Here is a 24652-nt window from a genome sequence, read left to right as displayed (position 1 = left end):
AACTGCAATCCTTTGTTGGTTTGTGGAGGAGTGAAGAAGGCAAAGCGCGTACATCCTGCTTGGGTTCGGGTCTCACAGGAAAGGAAGAATCTTAGAGACTGACTTAATTTAGTGATTGTGAAATGGAGGTGTTATATTACATGGTATTTGGGGGTTTAGGAGTGATAGTCCTGGCTTTGGAGTTGAGTAAGAACAGCAACAAGGATCATCGAATCACCACTTCTCAACCTTTCACTTCTTTCAAAAACAATTACCTGCTTGTCTACTCTCTCATGATGGGTACTACAATTCCACTCTACTTTTTTATTCTCTATATTATTATTATTTAGGTTAGGTTAACATCTGTCTGATTCACAAATCTGGATCATAAACATTACATTTCAGATCTATCTACTTTAACTGAATCAATTCCCGTCAGATCACTTTCCATTTACCTAAACACATACTTACATACATAGGTTTAATTAAATTAATTATGTTTATGTATGTTATTTGGCTCTAGCTGGAGACTGGTTACAGGGTCCCTATGTCTACTACCTCTACACAACTTATGGCTATGGCAAGGGAGATATCGGCCAGCTTTTCATCGCCGGCTTTGGATCCTCCATGCTCTTTGGCACCATCGTCGGTTCTTTAGCTGATAAACAGTCAGTAACACCTCCTTACTTTTCCTTTTATTCCTGAATTTTTAATAATAATAATGCTTGTATTTGTTCAATTTCAGGGGCCGGAAACGAGCATGTATCACATACTGCATCACTTACATACTCAGCTGCATGACCAAACACTCTCCTCAATACAAATTTCTACTGTTGGGCCGTATTTTGGGTGGCGTTGCTACGTCTCTCCTCTTTTCAGCGTTTGAATCTTGGCTTGTTGCGGAACACAACAAGAGAGGCTTTGATCAACAATGGCTCTCTTTAACCTTCTCCAATGCCATATTCCTCGGGAATGGTCTCATTGCCATCATCTCAGGCTTGTTTGGGAACTTCTTAGTTGATGTTGCAAGTCTAGGGCCTGTCGCACCCTTTGATGCTGCAGCGTGCATTCTTGCGATCGGCATGGCCATTATACTCTCCTTATGGGGTGAAAACTATGGAGACCCTTCCGAGAACAAGGACCTGCTTTCTCAGTTCAAGGGTGCTGCTGTAGCCATTGCTTCCGGTATGATGTGCATGCACAAACTTCTATTATCCATCTGGCCTGTAATAATTATTCTGTTTTTCTTGTGTCAGATGAGAAAATTGCATTACTGGGAGCCATACAGTCTTTGTTTGAAGGGTCGATGTACACGTTTGTTTTTCTATGGACTCCCGCCTTGAGTCCAAACGATGAGGAGATTCCACATGGTTTCATTTTTGCCACGTTCATGCTAGCATCAATGTTGGGAAGCTCGATTGCAGCTCGATTGATGGCCAGCACATCACCTAGAGTTGAGAGCTATATGCAGATTGTGTTTTTGGTTTCTGCAGCATCACTTTTGCTTCCGATTGTCACAAATGTAGGTGTTTCTATACTTGTCCAATATATTGATGCAAAACTTTGACAGTTGTTAATTTGTGACAGTTTTTCATATCTCCATCCGAGGTGAAAGGCGGAGGCCTCTCACTAGTCTCAAGTATTCAACTTGTTGGGTTTTGTGCGTTTGAGGGGTGCGTTGGAATCTTTTGGCCATCCATCATGAAGATGAGATCCCAATACATTCCTGAGGAGGCCAGAAGCACTATCATGAACTTTTTCCGTATTCCTCTCAATTTATTCGTCTGCATCGTCCTCTACAATGTATGTAAATAAAATTTTAAGATTGTTTTCTTTAGCTTTTGATGCCTAAGGTGGTGGTGTTTTTGAAATTGAAGGTGAATGCATTCCCTATAACAATCATGTTTGGAATGTGCTCCATCTTCCTGTTTGTGGCTGCAGTGCTGCAGAGGCGATTACTGGTCATAACCGACAAATCAAGTAAGTTATTGACTTTTACCAGAATGCATACATTATGTTTATGCAAACGCCACTTAAGTTATCGTTGTTTCATTAATATCAGAGTTGGATGATTGGACATCAATGAAAGAGAGAGATTTAGAGACCGAGCCCCTAAATGATGACTAGGTTGTAACGACACAGATATTGAAGAAACTATTATTGACGCCTTATTTTTATGATGTATAATTTTGCTTCTATTAGTGTTTTCTTACCATCTACTTGTTTGAGACCTTTACAAGTTCGGTCTTGCATGCTATTTAAATACCATATGATTCTTTTATAACATCACAAGTGTTACTGTATACTATCCGAAGAGAATCAAGTTGTCTGATTGATGATGAACTGTTGTTGTACAACAAGGTTAGTTCCGCATTGAAACGCAAAGAGATAATGACATAGCAAAGTTAACCACAAAACAAATAGTATAAATTACAGATTGAATAAAACACACTTGGAAGTTGAATAAGACTGAAGAAGAAACAATGCATAATGAACAGTTTTTCTGATGTTACAATAGGATACATTACAGATTGTAAAACATATGACAACATTAGATTTACAAATAGACGCTAGAGGAAACGGCGACCTCGCTTAGCAGATGCTGAATCAGTTTCCAAGTCTCCAACGAAGAACAAGATTCTATCAAGAATCCCCATCTGACGCTCATTTCTACTACTACCCGTAATGTCATCTCCTGCTGCTGCATCCAGGTGCAGACGTTTTGATCCCAAATGTTTTTGAATTTGTCCTTGGTGGATGAGGAAATAGTCGTCTCCCTCCCTAACGATCTTCAGACCCCTGGATTGACATTATAAAATAGCCTTGAGTTAGTATCGAAGACGTATATAGTCTCTCTTGTTTGTTGAAACTAATGGAATGTAAAAGGAAGGATTAGTAGTTACATACAATCCAACACGGTCGCATCGATCTTGAACTGCATATACATCTTTCCATGATTTAGAATCGACGGGTGCGTAAAACTTGGCTCGGTCTATTCCCCAGCGTCGTTTAAAGAGGTTAGACCAAAGCTCATCTTCTGAGGCCACAAGCTTCCACTTCCTGCAAACTTGACCGACAAACAAGCAACCAAATAATTCAGTCACCAAATGAAGAATGAATGATGTAATTGGGTCAAAAACAGATTTACCAGTATTCATTAAAAAAGATACATATCACACACAAAATAGCAAATTGTAATCGCAGGCAGGCAGGGAGGGAGAATAAGAATAAGAATAATATAGTTAAATTAATATCAACATACAACAGTTTTGATCTAACCGACTGACCTTGGTGAGCAGCAACGAGATCCTGATGATGATCTAATGAAGAAAAAACTTTCATACACAGATCGGCAGGTAGACTCTCCATATATGGCCTATTCAATCGAAACAATTGATGATATATTTTCAGATAGATAGATAGATAGATAGATAGATGTGCAATTGCCAATTGACGTGTTGTGAATCTATCTATCTCTCTGTTCATGTAACTAACTAACTCACTCACTCCACACGTGCCAGTCAGTCTACATATGTTGTTGCCGGTACGTAGCAATTTTGGATGTTACACCTTTTGTCCAACAAACCCACATATTTCTATTTCTATTTCTATTTCTATTTCTAATCCTTCACATTCTTTTATTCTTTATAAACATATTTATTTATTTATTTTTTGTATATTTTACAAATTGCATTTTAAAGAAAATAAAAACTAAAACTTCAAAACTAAACGCTACATGATTGAACAATATATATATATAATTACTAATTTTTATCTTCTGTATTACAATGGTTGTTTTATATTATTTATTTATAATATTTTTTTTTATTATATGAAAGTTAATAATATACTTATAATTTGCTGATAAATTGTTTTATAAATAAATGGGATGCTATAACTCGGTTTAAAAGCTATATGAGTTTGATAAGACCCAAGACCCGTTTATTTTTTTTACTATAAAATTGGTTTTTTAATTATAAATAATATATATATTTTTTTAAATAAATTAAATATTAATTTTTAGTATATCTCTACTCTATAAAATTTTTATATCAAATATTTGGTGATATTGGTTTTTAATTTATTGAGATATTATAACCTGCTTAAGAAATATATGGGTTTGATGAGACCTATACCCGTGAATTCGAGTCAAATGCATGAGAAGTATCCATTTAAAAATCAAGCAAATCTGGTGACTTTAAGAAAATGGGGAGCGGACACATCGTGATAGGTAAGATTTTTATGATTTCGTTTATATATATATTATAGATAATTAGTCTTTGTTGGATCATACATGTTCCACACAACACTTTCAAATTACTTCCACTAAAAAGGTTTTGTTAGAACTTAGAAGTTGAGGGAGTAAATCGAAAAGTATTGGAAAATAGCTAAAGTAAAACATTGGGGGTTCCGAATGGTGATGACTGATGGAATTGGAATTGGAATTGGAATTGGAAGGTGACATAGACATCCAGTGGGTGTCGTCAATTGAGTCTCCGGAGTTTGATCGCTTCAGTTGGGCGGTTCGTCAATCATTGGACTGGACGCCGAATGGAAGCCCGTCGTAAGACCTCACCAACACACTTTTCCACCAGTTTTTTTGCTTCTTCAAGTCGCCTGTCGACTCACCACCAACTCATCCTCATCCTGTTTAGTTTTCTTACTTGACCTCTCAGACAATAATCTTCTTCTTGTGCCTTCCGTGTACGAGCTGTTAGCAAATGTCTCCTAATATCCTCAAGCTAGGGTTTCGCTTTAAACAGGACCTGCTTTACCTCTCTTCTACTTTTCAAAATGCCTCTCATTCTGCTTCTGCTTTCCATAAGGTGGAGCCATTCATGGATATTGCAAGCATATACAGTAATCATCTACAGCAACAGCACAAGCAATCCAGAAGGAAGACTACGGCCACAAAGAGCCTATCCTCCATATGCCACGAACTTCTAGGCTTCTCTCTTTCTAAAGTATTATTATTATTATTATTCCTATTTCTCAAATCAATATAGAGTTAGTTAGTTAGTTAGTTAGTTAGTTGTATATAACAACAATGTTGTGCTCTTTCTTTCAGGAACTTCAATTCAGTGATTGGTCTCTACGTCCTCTCACGCAAGCTCAAATGACCTACGCAGCTTTAGACGCTCTATGTTTGATTCACATCTTCGACGTCTTTCAACACAGACTTCTCAAACAAGGTTTCTCATTTTCTTTCATTTCTTCTGTATTTTCTGATACTACCCGTTCTTCTTTAGATTACCTTATTATTATTGTCAATGGTTGATGGTGCTTGCTCTTTCATGTGATAAGTTTTTTTTTCTTTCTTTTGAACAAGCAACAGATATTCTTAGTGGTAGAATGCATGATCATTTTTTAGTGATCTTTAAGTTCCTCCTCTAGTGACAAGTGAGACAAAGAAGTGGATACACAGAGAGTTTGAGTGTTTATGTGAGATCATCTGACACTGACACAAGTATAGAAATATTATATATATGACATGTCATCTACACAAAACATGAAATAGTACATATTTGATACACGGTATACTGACGGCCCAGTTACATTTTTACCCCATGATGGAAGTCCAAGTCCTAAACATGAAACATTAGCTCGTTCAATCTCAACTTGTAGAAGCACTGTCACATTAATTGTTGTTTTCTTTAGTTTGTAAAACGGAAAATGTACTATTCTTCTGCACATGGATGCTACTTATGGTATAATATTCTTCATAGAGTTAAACTCAGGGTAGTTGGACACTTGGACAACGTATCTCAATAGATGAAATCCTCATCGGTTTTTATATCACTTATGCTTACACCCAGGTAGTCAAAGGTGTTAGATGCACTCAAGGTGCTTAAAAGGCGAGGGCTTCACAGTATGGACTTATAACATTTTTAGTGATTGTAGACAATGTTTTAGGGCCAGTATAAGCTGGCTCGAGGCCTTTTTTGGATGTTTCATACCAGTTTTACTTTTAGGCTTTTAGTAATGTAGATAGGAATTTGCAAAATATGGCCAACATCTCACTAGAGCGCCTTGATGTCCGCAAAGCGTTTTGGCTTTGCCTCGTCTTGCTTAGGTGCCTATGGTGCCTTTGACCAATGAGGTTTACACATGAGGTGTTTGCGATTTTGACCACGAGAAAAACAATATGAACTGGCTTATCATTTTGTTGTTAATTATAGAGTAATTTGGTTTTAGAATTTAGAGTGATAAAGCTAAAAATCATGCTATAAAGATTGACAAAGGGGTTTTAAATATGTGCATCAAACTTGGAAAGTGTGACAACATTATAAAGTTTGTGCATCAAAACCCATTACAACTGTCCCTCAACCTTGGAAGAACCTATGTAATGGGTTTTGAACTTTTGATGCACATACTTTATAACGACACACTATTACAAACTTGTGCATTGCAACGAATTTATGTTTTGTGGCACGACCACGAGCTCACAAGGGTGGTGCCTTTGACCCCACTTGTTAATCGCCGTACATTCCCCTTGACCTTTGCCTTTTTTTTATATGCACTATTGCGTATTCTTATGCATCATTGTAATCAAGAATGTTATGTTGTGGTCTCCGATCCATCATGGGTCGGGTCCGGTTTAGACGAATAGACAGAATTAGGAGATTTAAGCTGTTTGAGTTTTGGCCAAGCCCAAAAGCTCTAATCAGGCCCAGTTTAGTTAAAGGATTAAACCCTAATTGTCTAGTCTATATATTCTCTCCTGTACTTGTAAGTTGGTATCACTCAATAATAAGAAAACCCCAGTTATCGACAGTGGACGTAGGTCATACACCGTGACCGAACCACTTAAATCCTTGTGTCTCTTTCGTTTATTCTTTCGGTTTTACTATTGTATTCGTGTTTGTGTGTGACTCCGAACCTAACAATTGGCATCAGAGCCTGGTTCTCGATTATACACACAGTTCCGCCGCCGCTGCTCCGCTGCTACAGTTCCACCGCCGCTGCTCCGCTGCTACAGTTCCACCGCCGCTGCTTCAGTACCGCCGCCGCTGCTACAGTACCGCCGCCGCTGCTACAGTACCGCCGCCGCTGCTACAATTCCGCCGCCGCTGATTAGGGTTCCGCAGCTGCTGGTTCGTTTTTTCTGATCAGTTTCCAGTCCTTTTATTCCTTGGGTAGTTTGGTTGTTTGCTGTAATCAAAACTCAGTTTGGATAATGGCTGAGGACAGAAAGATCAAGATTGAGAAGTTTGATGGTCAGGATTTTGGATGGTGGAAAATGCAAATTGAGGATTTGCTATGTCAGAAAGATTTAATGGAAGCACTAGAAGAGAGGAAACCGGAAAGTATGAAAGATGATGAGTGGAAGGTACTTGACAGAAAAGCCATAGCTGTTATTAGACTCTCACTAGCTAAGAATGTGGCATTCAATATTGTAAATGAAACTACCACGTATGGTCTTATGAAAGCCCTGTCAAATATGTATGAAAAGCCTTCTGCATCAAACAAGGTATTTCTGATTAGACAGCTAGTTAACACCAGAATGAAGGAAGGGGCATCTGTTACCTCTCATGTTAATGACTTCAACACTATTATTTCTCGTTTGTCTTCTGTTGATATCAAGTTTGATGATGAAGTTCAAGCGTTACTCTTGTTATCCTCGTTACCCGAAAGTTGGTCAGAGACTGTTACTGCAGTTGGTAGTTCTTCTGTGAATACTAAGCTTACTTTTGAAGGAGTCCGGGATTTGATTTTAGGGGAGGACATAAGAAGAAGGAATTCTGGTGAGACATCTAGTTCTATATTGAGCACCGAAGGGAGAGGTAGGAGAAGAGAGAAAGGTAATGGCAGGGGTAGGTCAAAGTCTAGAAGAAGAAGTCAGTCAAAGCCCAGAAAAGACATTGAGTGTTGGAATTGCAAAGAAATGGGGCATTTCAGAAACCAATGCCCTAACCCCTCAATTTCAAAAGAAAAGAAAGAATCTAAGAAGGAAGTTAATCTGGCCATCAGTTCAGATGATTCAGAAGGTTCAGAAGAGACTCTTATCTGCTGTGTTGAAGAATCAACATATTCATGGATTATGGATTCTGGTGCATCTTTTCATGCCACTTATAGCACGAAGAAAATGAAGAATCTCCGAACAGGTAATTTTGGTAAAGTTCGTTTGGCTAATAATCATGCTGTTGATATCACGGGGATGGGGGATATTGAACTAAAAACTTCATTGGGCACCTCATGGACTCTAAAGGATGTTCGGGTCGTTCCTAGCCTTAGTAGAAAGCTAATTTCTGTTGGGCAGTTAGATGACCAAGGATATGATGTTATGTTTGGTGGGGGTAAATGGAAAGTTGTGAAAGGGAATCTTGTGATCGCCAGAGGTAAAAAGAAGGGCACTTTATACATTGTTGAAATTCCAGCTGATGGGGTAAATGCAGTGACCAGTGGACCGAGTCAGTCTAGTTTGTGACACCAACGACTCGGCCACATGAGTGAAAAAGGGATGAAAATGCTCGTTGCTAGAGGAAAAATTCCAGAACTGAAGAAGGTTGAATCTGAATTTTGTGAACCATGTGTTTTCGGTAAAAAGAAGAAAGTATCTTTTGTGAAGACCGGAAAACAACCGAAAGCTCAGAAATTGGAGCTTATTCACTCTGATGTCTATGGACCAACTTCAGTCTCTTCTTTGGGAGGATCGCACTATTATGTCACATTCATTGATGATTCGACACGCAAGGTATGGGTTTACTTTCTTAAAAATAAATCTGATGTTTTTGATACTTTTAAGAAATGGAAAACTGCTGTTGAATTGGAAACTGATTTGAAGGTGAAATGCTTGAAGTCGGATAACGGTGGTGAATACGTTAGCAAAGAATTCTGTGATTATTGTGAAGAGTACGGTATTAGGATGATCTTTACAGTCTCTGGCACTCCTCAACAAAATGGAGTGGCAGAACGAATGAACAGGACGTTAAATGAAAGGGCAAGAAGTATGAGACTTAATGCCGGGCTTCCAAAGACGTTCTGGGCAGATGCAGTTAACACTGCAGCTTATTTAATTAACCGGGGATTGTCAGTACCGTTGGGTTTCAAGACACCAGAAGAAGAGTGGAAAGGTAAAGCTGCAGATTATAAGCATTTGAAAGTCTTTGGGTGTAGCGCTTATGATCTAGTGAAAAATGACAAGCTTGATGCTAAAGCTAAAAAATATGTTTTCATTGGATATGGGTCAAACGAAATGGGCTACAGGCTTTGGGATTTAGAAAGCAGAAAAGTAGTCAGAAGCAAGCATGCAACTTTTAAATGAGGCTGAGTTATACAAAGATAGAAACACTTCAAAATCAAGGGTTCAGAAAGAGCAGGTTGAATATGAAATTGATGCTCAGAAAAAGACAGTTGAGTCAGCTACCGAACCCGAGACAGAAACTGAAGAAACCACAGTTCCTGAATTTGAAGATGATGATATTGGTGGAAATGAAGAGTCAGAGGGAGTCTCTGACAGTGGGAGTTCAGAGTCTGAGGATGAACAGTCTCCACAAGAACCTGACCCGCCTCAGCACTGGGTTAGGAGGTCCACCAGAGTTTCTAAACAGCCGGTACGTTACAAACCTTCAGTTAATTATCTCCTTTTAACTGAAAATGGTGAGCCAGAGAGTTATTATGAAGCACTTAAGTTGAAAGATTCGCTCCAGTGGGAGCATGCTATAAAGGAGGAGATGAACTCTTTGAGTAAAAACCAGACATGGGTTTTAACCAAGTTTCCACCAGATAAAAGAGTTCTACAGAATAAATGGGTCTATAGAGTCAAGGAAGAACGTGATGGGTCTAAACGATACAAAGCTCGTTTAGTGGTCAAGGGTTTCCAGCAAAAGAAGGGAATTGATTATAATGAAATATTCTCTCCAGTTGTGAAGATGACCACCATCAGATTGATCTTAAGTATTGTTGCTGCAGAAAATTTACATCTAGAGCAATTAGATGTTAAGACAGCATTTTTACATGGTGATCTTGACGAGGAGATCTATATGGCACAACCTGAGGGATTTCAGGTTGCCGGGAAAGAAAAATGGGTCTGCAAATTGAAGAAAAGCTTGTATGGTCTGAAGCAGGCACCTAGGCAATGGTACCTAAAGTTTGATGATTTTATGGTGAGAACTGGGTATAAGAAATGCGAGGCCGACCATTGCTGCTACTTAAAGAAGTTTAAAGGCTCATATATCATTCTACTTCTTTATGTAGATGATATGTTAATTGCAGGATCTGATATGAAGGAGATTCGCAAGTTGAAGAAACAGTTGTCTGATGAATTTGAGATGAAAGATCTTGGTCCAGCCAAACAGATTTTGGGGATGAGTATATCCAGAAAGAAAGATGGCTCCATAACACTATCCCAAGAGAAATACATAGGGAAATGTTGGGTTCGTAGGCCTTGTTGGCCCGGTTTATTATATGAAGTCAAAAGAGGAGACGGGTGTGGGCGGTCGGGCCCAAGCCCGGCCCGGTTTAGATTTCTTGCATAATAATTTACTAACCCTAGTTCAGTCTCTATATAAACAACATTATGTACTTGTAATATTTGTCACTCAATAAAGATATACCTAGTTGCCACCCGTGGACGTAGGTCAGTTTAGACCGAACCACGTTAAATCCTCGTGTTCGTTTACTGCTTTCGTGTGTGTGTTCAGTTTCGTGTGTGCGTTTAATCCTAACAAGTGGTATCTAGAGCTTAGGTTCGGATCACACGAAGAACACGGGAACCAACCTTCCGCCGCCGCCACCCTGCTGCGCTAGGGTTCCGCCGTCATCGTTTTTTCGCCGCGAGAAAACCTTGCTGTTGCTGTCGCAACACCGCTAGAGTCTTACCGACTCAGCCGCAGGGAAGAAAGGGGTGATCTCCGGTAGGGTTCCGCCATACCCAGTCGCCGGAGTTGTTCAGGTTCGGTTTTATTTTTCGAAAGCATTTTACCACCGCATAACCACCGTGTACCGTTGTTTAGTTGTGGGTCAGACGCCGGAGTTTTTTGTAAGATATTGATTTTGAGGTAGAAGCTTAATCGATATTTTCTCACTAAGAGCGTGTGCTTGGTAGAGAGAGACGTGACCATGGTTAATTATATTTGTTCAAGTTGCAGCATACCTTTTGACCAATAGCCAGATTTGACCAAAATTCTTGATTTTTTTTTTGTTTTAAAAGATCAATTTTTTGTGTGGGCCAAGTTTTCTCTATTTAGGTTCGAAAGTTTTATCGGGCAGTTTAGCCGAGGCACAAGGACAAGATATCTTTTAACAGTTTCAACGAGTCAAGAACGAGCCAATCAAGATCCTATTTTTGTTGAAGAACAGTTGAAGTCGTTTAAAGAAACGGAGAACCAGTGCCAACCGCGTTTGTCAGGTTTTATCGTTTCAGTTTAAAGTTTCGGTTTCTGATTTACCGCTCGTTATTCCGCTGCACGTTTAAAATAGGTTGATTTTTTTTAACAGAGTTCAGTAGAACAGTCGTTAAGTTCAGGCTCGTGTTGCTGTGTCTGTCTCTGTTTTTTTATCCAGTTTTTCGTTTTAGTCATTGTTATGGTAGAAGACGGAAAGGTTTCGATACAGAAGTTTGACGGACAGAAGTTCGGTTGGTGGAAGATGCAGATTGAGGCACTACTTTGTCAGAAAGACTTGGATGTAGTGTTTGAGGATGAAAAACCAGAAAAGTTGTCAGAAGCAGATTGGAAGAAGTTAGACAAGAAAGCTAGGGCTTGTATTACTTTGTCGTTGTCGGAAGATGTGGCGTTTAACATCATGAAAGAAACCACAGCCCGTGGTATGATGGACGCACTATCTAACATGTATGAGAAGCCTTCGGCAGCGAATAAAGTCTATCTTATCCTAGAGCTAGTGACAACAAGAATGAAAGAGGGTGGGTCAGTTACAACTCATATCAATAATCTAAATTCGATCTTGTCCCGCTTAGTGTCAGTTGACATTAAGTTTGATGATGAAGTTCAAGGCCTCTTGTTATTATCTTCTTTGCCCGACAATTGGTCGCAAACAGTGACTGCAGTTTGTAGTTCGTCTACAAATATTACTTTCGATGGGATTCGAGATCTGATTCTGGGAGAAGATTCAAGACGCAGAAGTTCAGGTGAATCATCAGGCAATATGCTAGTCACAGAAGGTAGAGGTAGGGGAAAACAGCGAGGCAGTGGGAGCAGGAAGAGGAGTCAGTCTAAGACTCGTAAGGATATTGAATGTTGGGGTTGTAAAGAGAAAGGACACTTCAGGAATCAGTGTCCGAATGGTAAGAAAGAGGTGAACGTTACAGAAGACGACACAGATGACGGGGTCAGTAGTGATGAGGCTTTGGTTTGTAGTGTTGAGAGTAGCGTTGATGCTTGGGTGATGGATTCTGGTGCATCGTTTCATGCCACTCACTGTAGTGAAACGATGAAGAATCTTAAAATTGGGGATTTTGGAAAGGTTCGACTAGCAAATGATGATATTTTAGAGGTTACGGGTATGGGAGACGTTGATTTGATAACTTCAGCCGGTACCTCTTGGACTTTGAAAGACGTGAGGGTTATTCCAAGTTTGAAGAAACGTTTGATTTCAGTTGGGCAGTTGGATGACCAAGGGCACGATGTTAAGTTCGGGAATGGGCAGTGGAAAGTAGTCAAAGGGAATCTCGTTGTTGCTCGTGGCAAGAAAATGGGTTCGTTGTATATGGTCGATATGTCACCGAAAGGAGTGGATCCAGTTTTGGTGAAAGACAAAGTCCGGTTCACAGAATCTCGTGGGCAGAAGAAGGTTCGTTTTGCAAGTAACAAACCCAGAGCCAAAGTGAAGATTCAGGATGAACGAGCTAGGAAGGTTAAATCAGTTGGGGGACATCGTGACAGTGGGAGCACAGGTCGTGTTTCAGTTACAGTTCCAGGTCGACAGTGGATTAAGAAAACCAGTATTCCAGCTGTAAAAGTCTCTACAATGAATTACTTGCTGAATATGGAGAGTGTTTGTTCTCAGGTTATCTCAGGATCCGGTAGTTCGTTACAGTGGGAGCCGGTAGGGACAGAGAACGGGTCAGGGGCAGTTTCAGCCGTGACTGACGTGTTGGAGCTCCGGGGAGCTTCAACGGGCCTTCAGGTTAATTGATGAGAAGGCGGTGGCAACTAGAAGAAGTTTAATGTTCAGATTACAGAAGTACAATCATGAGTGCAGACGAGAGTACTCAAGGCTTCCGAGTGGGAGATTGTTGGGTTCGTAGGCCTTGTTGGCCCGGTTTATTATATGAAGTCAAAAGAGGAGACGGGGGGCCCGGCCCGGTTTAGATTTCTTGCATAATAATTTACTAACCCTAGTTCAGTCTCTATATAAACAACATTATGTACTTGTAATATTTGTCACTCAATAAAGATATACCTAGTTGCCACCCGTGGACGTAGGTCAGTTTAGACCGAACCACGTTAAATCCTCGTGTTCGTTTACTGCTTTCGTGTGTGTGTTCAGTTTCGTGTGTGCGTTTAATCCTAACAGGAAAGTGTTAGAAAGATTCAGGATGAATGATGAGAAGACTAAACCGAGAAACACACCTCTGGGAAGTCATTTCAAACTTACCAAAGACCAGTCTCCCAGAACAGAGGAAGAAAGAACAGAGATGGCTAAAGTTCCGTATGCATCTGTTGTTGGCAGTCTCATGTACGCCATGGTTTGTACACGGCCAGACATTGCTCATGCTGTCGGGGTAGTTAGTCGTTTTATGTCGGATCCGGGAAAGGAACATTGGGAAGCGGTGAAATGGTTACTCAGATACTTAAAGGGTACTTCCAGTTTGGGGTTATGTTTTAAGGGGAATGATACAATTCTCAGGGGTTATTCAGATGCTGATCTGGGTGGATGTAAGAAGACGTTTAAAAGCACTACTGGTTATGTTTTCACAGTTGGGGGAACAGCAGTATGTTGGATGTCCAGACTTCAGAAAAGTGTTGCTTTATCAACCACTGAGGCAGAATATATGGCAGCAGCCGAAGCAAGTAAAGAATTAGTATGGTTGAGAACTTTTCTTGAAGAGTTGGGAAAGAAACAGGCAGAGTTCTTCTTATATTGTGACAATGAGAGTGCAGTGAAACTTGCGAAGAATCCAGTCTATCATTCGAAGACTAAGCACATCGGGAGGAGATATCACTTTGTCAGAGATTTGATCAGTGATGGTGTTTTCAGTTTGAAAAATATCTCAGGTGCTAAGAATCCAGCAGATATGTTCACCAAGCCGGTGATGCTGGATAAGCTGAAGCTGTGCAGAGCTTCAGCAGGCCTTCAGGAATAATGTTGAGAAGGCGAAGGGTAACTAGGAGGTGCAAAACCAGATGGGTTTTATTTTACATGTACAAGGCAATGCAGGTGAAGACATTTTACGTCTCCAAATGGGAGCAGGTTGAAATGTTTGACGCATCCAAGTGATGGTTTAGAGAAGATGTCTCGAAGCCCAAGTGGGAGATTGTTATGTTGTGGTCTCCGATCCATCATGGGTCGGGTCCGGTTTAGACGAATAGACAGAATTAGGAGATTAAGCTGTTTGAGTTTTGGCCAAGCCCAAAAGCTCTAATCAGGCCCAGTTTAGTTAAAGGATTAAACCCTAATTGTCTAGTCTATATATTCTCTCCTGTACTTGTAAGTTGGTATCACTCAATAATAAGAAAACCCCAGTTATCGACAGTGGACGTAGGTCATACACCGTGACCGAACCACTTAAATCCTTGTGTCTCTTTCGTTTATTCTTTCGGTTTTACTATTGTATTCGTGTTTGTGTGTGACTCCGAACCTAACAAAGAATGTATCAAATCTTATGAAAAATGATGTTTAAAAAAACTGCTAGGCTTATATAAAATGAAAGAGCCCAACATTCTGGATATTTCGATATGTTTTTTTTTTATTATAAAGATTGAAGTATAGTATTTTCAATTTGTGAGGGTCGTTCTGGCCATATAAGAATTCCGTTTTAAAGATATTTGAAGTTAAAAGTTTGATGGAAACAACCTTTGATTTGCACTTTAAATCATAAGTCAAAGATGTGTTACTGTTTTCTTGCGTTTTATCTTTCGCCCTTCTGTACATGTCTAATTTCCTGTTAATTAATTATACGTTTGCCACCAAATCGTTTTCACCTTCATTTGATGCAATCAAGTGATAGATATCCTCCCTATACTTTATGCAAAAAACCTTTCTACAGTAACTTCACTCTTTATAGGTTATGTTCACTGCAGGAGCCATCACTGAAGTTGATTGTTCAGGTCTGAATATTGGGTTGAAGCAAATTCTTAGGGAACCTAGTAATTCTACTGGAATATTTAGGACCACATATTGTGAAGCTGTAGAGATGGTGAGAGCTACTATACTTGAATACCCTCAAAAGCTGCAAGAAGCTAGTTTGAAGAAATCTAGTTGGGATACTATACCCATGGATTATACTCTCTTGCAGATTGTAAGAAAGTATGGTGATAAATTAATATTGACGGAATCAGATGGAAAGCCTAGAACATCAAAAAAGAAAGGAAAAAGGAAATCCTTTACATGCAAAGAAAAACAAGTTGCTTCTATTGATGAATGGGAAGGCCCACCACCGTGGGACTGTTCGTTGGGTGGCGATGGATGCCCTAAGTTTCTCTGTAATGTGATGGTAAGCAGTCACTTCTTATACAATTGCTTAACTTACTCCAAATTCCCTGCAAAATGTTAGTCCCGTCACGCCAAACAAACTATATTTTGATTTGGGACGTGGTTTAAGACCAGTATTTGACCCTTGTCACATGTCGAACACCTTCCTAACAATTAATACGTGGTAGAAATATTGATGACATACTTGGATTCATCAAAATCGGCATCTAAGTAGGTTTCGCTTAAAATTCTTAAACAAGCAATGTAACTGGACATCCCAATATGAAAACACATTAGTGATAACTTGAGGTTGAGTATATCAATGAAGCTAATTAGATAGTAGTGATTGGTGGCAGTATATATGTTCTTTTGGCTGCAATTGTAATTTGTTTTTATAGGTGATCAATTTACTATGATTGGTTTTAGTTGGTCAATGGATGATTCGATCTTTCTTTTTCTTGTGCTCCTCATAAAGGAGCCAATTGTAGGACTCAGAAATACTAACTTATAATAGTTTTGTTTCATTAATTCAGGTGGAAGGATTGGCAAAACATTTAAGGTGTGTCGGAATCGATGCTGCTGTTCCCTATTCTAAAAAGCCAGATACCAGGTATTACTTCTGCAACACACAATCTCTTTTAAAATATAAGTTGATCCTTTTTTAGTGAAGTCCAAAAACATTAGTTATTGTTATAGTTTTGAGTGTGGTGGTATGATTTTTTCACTGTCATTGTCACTCCACATAACCTACCACCATCACTGGGTTGCTGGAGCCAGTTCTGGTTTTAATAATCTCTTTGGGCTTTTTGTAATAAGATTTTAGCAAAGGTTTCACTAGATTTTAATCCCCTTTCTTACGGTTTAATTCTTTCATCGCCCAGTTTTATAAGAGATTCCGCCTTTCTAGTTGTTGGAAAGTTGTCCTATGTTTATTGGGACTGGGATGGAGTATATACTATACTCAATCCTGAAGTATATAGTTTATTTCATTTTTGTACTTGCACGTGTCTAGTTTTTTCTTAAGATTTATTTTTTCTTTTAATTCATGTTCAGGGAGTTAATTGATCAAGCTATTAAAGAGAAGAGAGTTATTTTGACAAGAGATGCCAAGCTCCTAAGACATGAATATTTGTTAAGAAATCAGATATAGAGAGTTAAGAGCCTTTTAAAAAATGACCAGCTAATTGAGGTATTGATTAGTTTACTCTTAAGGTCAACTTTTTAAGTATCTTATTTTATTAAAAGGGGGCATATTTGAAAAACAAAATATACTTATCCAATTATTTTAGGTCTTAGTATTCTGAAGGGATTTTTATGTAAGCGATGAATTTTGCAGGTGATTGAAACTTTTGAGTTGAAAATTTGTGAGGATCAACTGATGTCAAGGTGCACCAAATGCAATGGCAGATTCATCCAGAAACCATTGTCAATTGAAGAGGCCATTGAAGCAGCAAAGGGGTTTCAGGTTATCCCTAACTGTTTATTTGACAGGAATATTGAGTTCTGGCAGTGCACAGACTGTAATCAACTTTACTGGGAGGTATGTATAAGCATAACTTCATCCACACTCATACCGTGGTCTTGTAATTTGCATTTGATTATATGTTTGAACTGCAGGGAACACAATATCACAATTCAGTGCAAAAGTTCATTGATGTCTGTAAGATTACCTCAACTGACTGAAGCTTGATTGTTGTTGCTGTATTTTCTTTGTTATTGTTTTAAGTTATAGGCGTTTTTTACTTGACTAAATGCATATTTTGCCTTTGTCTCAATGACACACAAACCACATCATTTTAATTTTAAAAAAGTATGGGTCTTAGAAGAAGTTTTTGAAATGACTATTGAACCTTCCATCTACAGAGTGTCTTTGGATTTGATTTTGTGTATGGAAAACATTTTGAGGGTTAAATCCAACATTTTCATTGCACGTTACCTCAGGTGGTTTGTATGTTGAAATTGATGGGAACCTAAGAACGTCTTGTGTATTTATTTTTGTCGAAGACATTACCACACTTCAGAACGGGTCGTAAAAACTTATATGGGTAATAAGGGAGCGGTGATTAAGTTGTAAAAAGGGTGTTAACGGGCTGAACATATAATAAGTATATGTAATTATAAATAAATTGTAATGTCTATGTAATTTGCTATTTTAAGATGAGATTAATAAAATCCAATAACCCTTATTATTTTTATGCAACGTATAAAAGCGCATACTCAACAACCCTTATTATTACCTTTTCTGATTTTTTTGGTGGTTAACTTTTAGTTTGTAGTTGCATCATATTTGTAAATAAGATATAGTTCAGGACTCAAGGACACTGCTTGAGCCTTGAGTCGTTGACTCGTTGGTTAGATTTGCCACTTGTTTTTACAGATTAAAGCTTTATGCTCCTGGACCTATTTAAGTGCCCAATCAATCAACATGTTATAACATGTAACAATATTCTGGGGTGTTTGGGATTCCTTATTTTTACCTACTTATAAGTTAAAAAAAGTGTCTTGGTTTCCTTATTATGTGAGAAAAAATATTGATAAGTCACACAGTTGTGACTTATGACTTTTCTTTATAAGTTATAAGGAGGTAAAAATAAGGAATCCCAAACACCCTTTGTGTACAACATATGAGAGCGCACGCCACCCTGATTAATTAGTTAATAAAGTTGGTAGCTAGAACACATAAACAAGTAGTATACGTGCGCCAGCCATAAACATGGGTGAAACCGAAGGGACACAATTCTCAACTATAAGACGTTGGCTCCACGAGCAATATTGTTTAAAACAATGGAAGGGCCTACATGATGAAGTTTTCCATGCCAATTGGCAGTCACGGTCAAAACATGTAGTTATATCAGACTATGAACAAAGAACAAGATCATATATTAGAACTCTAGTGCATATTGATAAACTATAAATATTAACTAATAGTTTTTTAATAAGGACATAATAATATCTTTATGTTTAAAGAAAATCAATTTAAAACAAAATAAATTTAATAAAGGTTTGCATATCAAAATGATCATAATCTCGTTAAAACTGATATTTTTTTTCGAAATGTGTTAAAATTGATATTTGATCTTCCATTTTCTTTTGCTTGGAAGGAATGCTTTATTTATTTATTTATTTTTTAAATGACCAAATATTTTAAAACAAAACATGAAATTCCTAGCAAGTAGTAGCCCAGTTAAACGAACAAAGAAAAAAAAGAACAGGCATAGAAACTACAATTACAATGAAAAAATAACGAAATTGAACTTGTACCAAAACTCCCGATCAAAGCTCGATCTCTTGCTTCTAGTTGTAACAGTTTCGTTCTCAACAGACTCGAAGTAACCATAACGAGTATAAAAGTTAACACAAATAATATAATTGTATTTCAAAATAATAATAATAATAATAATAATAATAATAATAATATGAGTTTTATAATTACCTACCGTAGGCCTCCATGTATCCGCGGTAAAATTAAATTAGGGCGCCAATTGGTATCCTTTTCCCGCGAAGGCTACACGTATACATACAGCATACACCTGGCCCCATTGATTCATTCATTTTGTAATAATAATGGCTTCTTCTGCTGCACCGAGAGTTGCAGCTAGACGGAGGACACGAGCTACCAAAAGAGAGTATGATGATACCTGCTGCGAGGAATGTGGGTCGGGTGAATTTGGGTCGGAGCTCCTTTTATGCGACCATTGTGACCGTGGCTTTCACTTGTTTTGCCTCCGACCCATCCTTCCCTCTGTTCCTGTCGGCTCTTGGTTTTGCCATTCTTGTTCTTCTTCTTCTTCCAAAAATATTAATAAGACCACCATTCCAAGTATGCATTATTATTTCTTTTTTTTCTTATTTTGCCCTAATTTGTTGTAATACACACACACACATTATCGATTTGCCCTAATTAGTTGTGGATTCATCCTTGTAGTCTTAATTGCTTTTGATACGCATATTATTGATGACCCCTAATTGAATTGAATTGAATTATATCAACCAGCTTTAGATATAACTTTTAAATTGTATATATAGGGCATCTGATGTGTAAATGTAGCTGTTTTTGACACCATATAAATGTTATTATTTGTGGCTCTCTCAGGATTTCCATTGGTTCAAACCAAAATCATTGACTTCTTTCGCATCCAAAGATCGAGTCAAAGTGTTTGCCAAGGTACAGACATACAAATCAAACACACCATTATTATTATTATTATTATTGGATTGCTTGCTCACAGTACTAGTTTTTTCTTATTTGCAGCAGATATTCATCAGAAGAAAAGGCGAAGAGCGAGAAGCTTAGCATTGACATCCAAGAAGAAAAGGCGGCTTTTGCCTTTCACTCCAAGCGAGGACCCTGCACGAAGACTGGAACAAATGGCGTCGCTGGCCACCGCCTTGACGACAACAGGAGCTGACTTCAGTAATGACCTTACCTATATTCATGGCATGGCTCCCAAGTCAGCTAACCGCCCTGCTTACGAGAAGGGCGGAATGCAGGTTTTATCGAAAGAAGACACCGAGGCGTTGAATTTATGTAAGACCATGATGAAGAAAGGGGAATGCCCGCCTCTCATGGTTGTATTTGATCCTCTTGAAGGGTCAGTCACTCACTCACTGCACTTTTCCTTTATTATTCTTCCAATTTTTATGCTCATTATTATTATTATTATTATTATTATTATTATTATTAGTTATCAACTTTAGTGTATATATATCTATTCACTAGTTTCACCGTAGAAGCCGATAAATGTATCAAGGACATGACAATTATCACAGAGTATGTTGGAGATGTTGATTACTTAAAAAGTCGAGAGAACGACGATGGGGATAGTATCATGACTCTTATATCTGCTGCTAACGCTTCAAAAAGTCTGGTAATTTGTCCCGACAAGCGCAGTAATATTGCCCGATTCATCAATGGCATTAATAATCACACACCGTAAGTCTTTCTTTCTTTGTGTATACAATTTTAGTTAATAATAACATCAAAACCGGGAGCGGGAGGTATTAATTTATGTTACGTGTGTGTACATACATACAGGGAGGGGAGAAAGAAGCAGAATTTGAAGTGTGTGAGGTTTGATGTAGACGGGGAGGCTCGGGTGCTGCTGGTGGCTAACAGGGATATATCGAAGGGAGAAAGATTGTACTATGACTACAATGCCTATGAAAATGAGTATCCGACCGAGCATTTTGTATGATCTCTCATTCCTTCTTTATTTACAACAAGAAGAAGTTGACATATTTTGAATTTTGATTTGATCCTTCATACACACAATTATTTACAGAAACGACAACGGTGGCATAACTGCCAATTATTTTGTTTCTTTGTCGGTTGTAATCAGGACTTTCATCTTGTTATAATTTATGTATCAACAAATTCATGAATTTGGTCTTTTTTTTTTTAAGATTTGATTTGTAACTGTTTTTTATGGCCTCTAGTTCAAAAGTGGTTTCTATTTGTTCTAAGACATGAAAAATATATTAGTTTTGTTGGGCTTGGTTTAGAATATACAAACATATAATAAAAGCTATTACAGGTATCATCAATGTTAAAGAGAAAACCAATTATAATGACCTATGCTTTAACTTAAGAAGTGAAGTTTGTAGAAATACGCATGATAACTTCACATTATATAAATAGTGGATGAATATAGGTCCCATAGCTTCCTTAGAACTATTTCACAAAATAGAAAAGAAAAAGAAAACATACATACAGATTTTATATTGTGAAGTTTATACAAAATTATAGTTTCTAGTGTGGTTATTTTCTTATTTTTAAGAAAAATGAAAAAAATATGTTTATTACATTAAATTATAATACTTGTAAGATGATAGAAGTAAATAATTTATTTATGACATAAATAAAAACAAAGCGGTGGCATATAACTAAAAAGAAGTAGCGTGTGAGGACTAAGGTGCTGTTTGTTTTTTCAGAGGTAAAACATTTGCAGTCTGCGGACCATATCTGCAGGCATCTGCAGCAGAAGAGGTGGACCAAACATCTGCAGACTTTAAGAAGAAGACTGTTTGTTTTTTAACTAAATGAGCAATTTTTTGTTCATTTGTTAAATAAACGAATATCCTAACAAAAGTTTCATCAAATGTTCGGTTCATATACAGGCCTACTTAAGTTGATTCTGGGATTAAATTGCCTGGTCTGTTTTCTACTACTACTACTAGAAGCTTGTGTTCATGAACCAAATATGTGTCTGCAATGAACATATTTAAAATCAATGTTATATAAAAAGTGAGAGATTGATTGATACCATCAGCAACAGCCATCTCGATATCTTCCATGGTTATAAGCCCCTTTTCCATAGCTTCCTTCTGGTCCTGTTCAGTAGATTATTCAGTTCAACAAGCTAATTTAAACATGGTAATAATGAATTAATAATACATAAATAGTGAATGAAAGAATAATACCCGGCGCCATTTCTTCATGAGCTTACGCTTACGCTTGCCGGAAATAGTGGTGTTTTGGGGCTTATGTTTCAGCTTTCCGGTAAGAGGGTCACCGTGCGCCGCTCGCTTACGGTCGGCGATGGCGGCTCTCCGCCGCTTCTGTACCACGTTGAAGACGGCCATCCCGATATTTGCTTCTCGGTGACTAGGGTTTCAATTGGGCGTCCATGGTTCCTTATTTGTATTGTCGATGGAATAAGTTACACAATTTCCCCCTCATGTATTACGAGTGAAGTGTCTGATGATGAAGGAACAAAGAAGAAGAAGTGGAGAAGAGGTGAGAAGTCACATGTACAAGACTTCTGGGAGAAGAGGGCGCGCAGACGTTTTTTAATGAAACGTCTTCGGAAAAACAAACGCACTGCAGAGCCCAACGTCTGCGCGCCCTCTTCTCAGTGCAGACAAAAGTGGTCAGGAAGAGCTTTTGAGGAAAAACAAACAGCACCTAAATGTAAAATAACTTATTATTATTATTATTATTATTATTATTATTATTATTATTATTATTATTAATGTAACCGGCCACCCACCTAGTAGTTATTAGTTTGAATTGAAGGGATTTGTAGTGTGGTCCAAGTACACGCTTTCCTTTCAAACCCACCTTACTAACTCCACACTTGTCACTAACAAAACAACACATATTAATCTCATCTTGCTTTTTTTTTCTTTATTAGAATTTGTAACATATAAAGTTATAAACCTATGATTAAATGTCACGTTTTCTGTGTATAACATGTTTTTTGAGCTTAACTAGAAAGAACCCCATTCCATTCCATTTTAAAAGCTATGATTTCTTTTACTTTAGTTATGCGTATAACATGTTTTTGACACATTTAAAAAAATTAACGAAACAGTTGTTTTAACAAAAAGCCTAACATGTTATGCAAAAGTAATGTAATTCAACATTTAAAATAGACAAAATTGCAAAACAGGTCCTTTATGTTTGCATGCTTTTTCATTAGACGTCCCTTAGCAAACTTTAAGACAAAAGACGTATTTCATGTTTCAAATTATGTTCACGTTACGTCCTTTGGTACTATCCCAGTTAAATTTTTCTGTTAAATATGGTCATGAGGACAGTGTGGTCATTTAAGGACTATTTGTGTAACTAGACTAGACTAAAGGTTTGGCCTTTTAAAAAAATATTCATCTCTCTATCCCTCTCTCATCCCACCAATATTCATCATCTCCATTTCTTCTTCATATTAACCACCACCTACCCCAACACCACCACCACCGCTTATCACCACCAAATCCGGCCCCACCAGAAAACTCCATCTCTAACAACCATTAAATCCGAACACCTGACCATCACCATCATCTTCTTTCTTCTCCAAAACCCAAAACCACCACCACCTGTTGCAAACCGCCGCCACCCACCACTCCACCCCTGCCACCATCACCATCCCCTTGGTAGTTCTTCAAACCCAACTTCACCCACCACCTGCCGCCACCACGTCACCGCCGGCTCACTCCATAACAAACGCTAAAACCCCCAAATTTTCGAATTAGGGTTTCCAAACCCTAAATGAGGTATTAGAACAAGAAATAGTGGGATCTGGATATTTGTTTGCTCAGAGTAAAAAAGAGAGAGTGATTAGACGATGGCGGCGACGGTATTCATATAAAATGGAGGTCGGAAATGGTGACTGTAGTTGTTTATGGTGATGCGTACAGAGAAAACGAGAGGTGAGAGAGTGACGGTGGCAGGTGGTGGTGATAGTTGCCAGGAGAGAGAGAGGAGAAAAAGAGATGGAGAGAGAGAGAGAGAGTGTGTAATTTATATATATAATATAATTTTTTTGTTATTAAATAATTTTGAAGTTATAAATATACACTTATGTGCATTGCACATGACCAAATTTAACGAAAAAACTTAATTGAGTTAGTGTAAAAGGACGTAACGTGATATATTTTTGAAACATAGAACATGATTTTAGTCATTAAGTTTGTCAAAGGACGACTATTGAAAAATCATGAAAACATAAAGTACCAGTTTTGTCTTTAAAATATGTTGTTATTATTATTATTTATTACAGAGAGAGAATGAGAATGAGAATGAGAATGAGAATGAGTAAACCCCCATTGCATTGCATTGCATTGCATTGACATGTTTCTTATTTATTCGTTCACCAATCACACTCTCTTTCTCTTTCATTTATTCTTCTTCTTTCTTTTTCTTTTTGTTGTCCCCCAATTCCACCTTTCTTTATTTCTTTCCAGAATTTGATTGAATTGAATGAATCAGTAAGCAATAAGCATACAACTCCTCCTTAATTGCCTCCTGGCTGGCTTGGTACGTTTCAATTTTCATTTATTATTCATCTTCCAAATTTGTCTTGAGTTTTCTTTTCTTTTTTTTTTTTACTTTTAAATTCTTCAACTTGATGATGATTTTGTGTTTCCATACATGACAACTGGATCTGGCTTCCATTTTTGTAACTTTACAATTATTATTATTCATCTTATACTTGTTGTTGTTTTCAATTAGGCTGCTGTTGCTGGGTAATTATTAAACTATCTTCTTTCCTTGGAGAATTGAATTGAATTGAATAGAATAGAATACATTGCCTAGGGTAGGTGTGGTTCTTCTATTAAAAAGTTGGTTTCTTGCTTGGTT

The 24652-nt window shown here is 37.9% G+C and overlaps 3 protein-coding genes and 1 long non-coding RNA gene across 5 annotated transcripts; 3 read left to right on the top strand and 1 right to left on the bottom strand.

The window, feature by feature from the left end:
- The first annotated feature begins 100 nt into the window (after positions 1-100).
- On the top strand, positions 101-2267 carry LOC143633393 (uncharacterized). Its single transcript, XM_077101711.1, has 7 exons — positions 101-279; positions 503-647; positions 725-1164; positions 1236-1501; positions 1567-1782; positions 1857-1959; positions 2042-2267. The coding sequence occupies exons 1-7, from the start codon at positions 123-125 to the stop codon at positions 2104-2106; spliced, it is 1392 nt and encodes a 463-aa protein (XP_076957826.1). The 5' UTR covers positions 101-122; the 3' UTR covers positions 2107-2267.
- Positions 2268-2429: 162 nt separating this feature from the next.
- Positions 2430-3403, bottom strand: LOC143633394 (uncharacterized). The gene is made up of 3 exons (XR_013153663.1): positions 3267-3403; positions 2887-3046; positions 2430-2778 (listed from the first exon to the last, which is right to left on the bottom strand). It is a non-coding gene; the product is annotated as an uncharacterized LOC143633394 (long non-coding RNA).
- Positions 3404-4709: 1306 nt separating this feature from the next.
- On the top strand, positions 4710-17376 carry LOC143633380 (uncharacterized). Its single transcript, XM_077101697.1, has 7 exons — positions 4710-4943; positions 5048-5171; positions 15183-15595; positions 16107-16183; positions 16627-16762; positions 16910-17113; positions 17191-17376. The coding sequence occupies exons 1-5, from the start codon at positions 4818-4820 to the stop codon at positions 16721-16723; spliced, it is 837 nt and encodes a 278-aa protein (XP_076957812.1). The 5' UTR covers positions 4710-4817; the 3' UTR covers positions 16724-16762; positions 16910-17113; positions 17191-17376.
- Positions 17377-19137: 1761 nt separating this feature from the next.
- LOC143633379 (histone-lysine N-methyltransferase ATXR6-like) lies at positions 19138-20936 on the top strand. Of its 2 annotated transcripts, none has more exons than XM_077101696.1 (5): positions 19138-19393; positions 19667-19738; positions 19829-20165; positions 20294-20506; positions 20609-20936. In XM_077101696.1, exons 1-5 carry the CDS (start codon positions 19138-19140, stop codon positions 20766-20768), a joined length of 1038 nt encoding a protein of 345 aa, XP_076957811.1. In that variant the 3' UTR covers positions 20769-20936. The 2 variants fall into 2 exon arrangements, with proteins under 2 accessions (XP_076957811.1, XP_076957810.1); XM_077101695.1 differs by having other exon boundaries at positions 19826-20165.
- Positions 20937-24652: the final 3716 nt, after the last annotated feature.

This window comes from Bidens hawaiensis, unplaced genomic scaffold, assembly GCF_021521415.1.
Source record: "Bidens hawaiensis isolate Kalapana, Puna unplaced genomic scaffold, B.hawaiensis_p1.1 tig00006709_1, whole genome shotgun sequence".
In the NCBI taxonomy this organism is placed as follows: Eukaryota; Viridiplantae; Streptophyta; class Magnoliopsida; order Asterales; family Asteraceae; genus Bidens; species Bidens hawaiensis.
The sequence above is the reverse complement of the archived record's forward strand: the minus strand, read 5'-3'. Positions and strand labels throughout refer to the sequence as shown.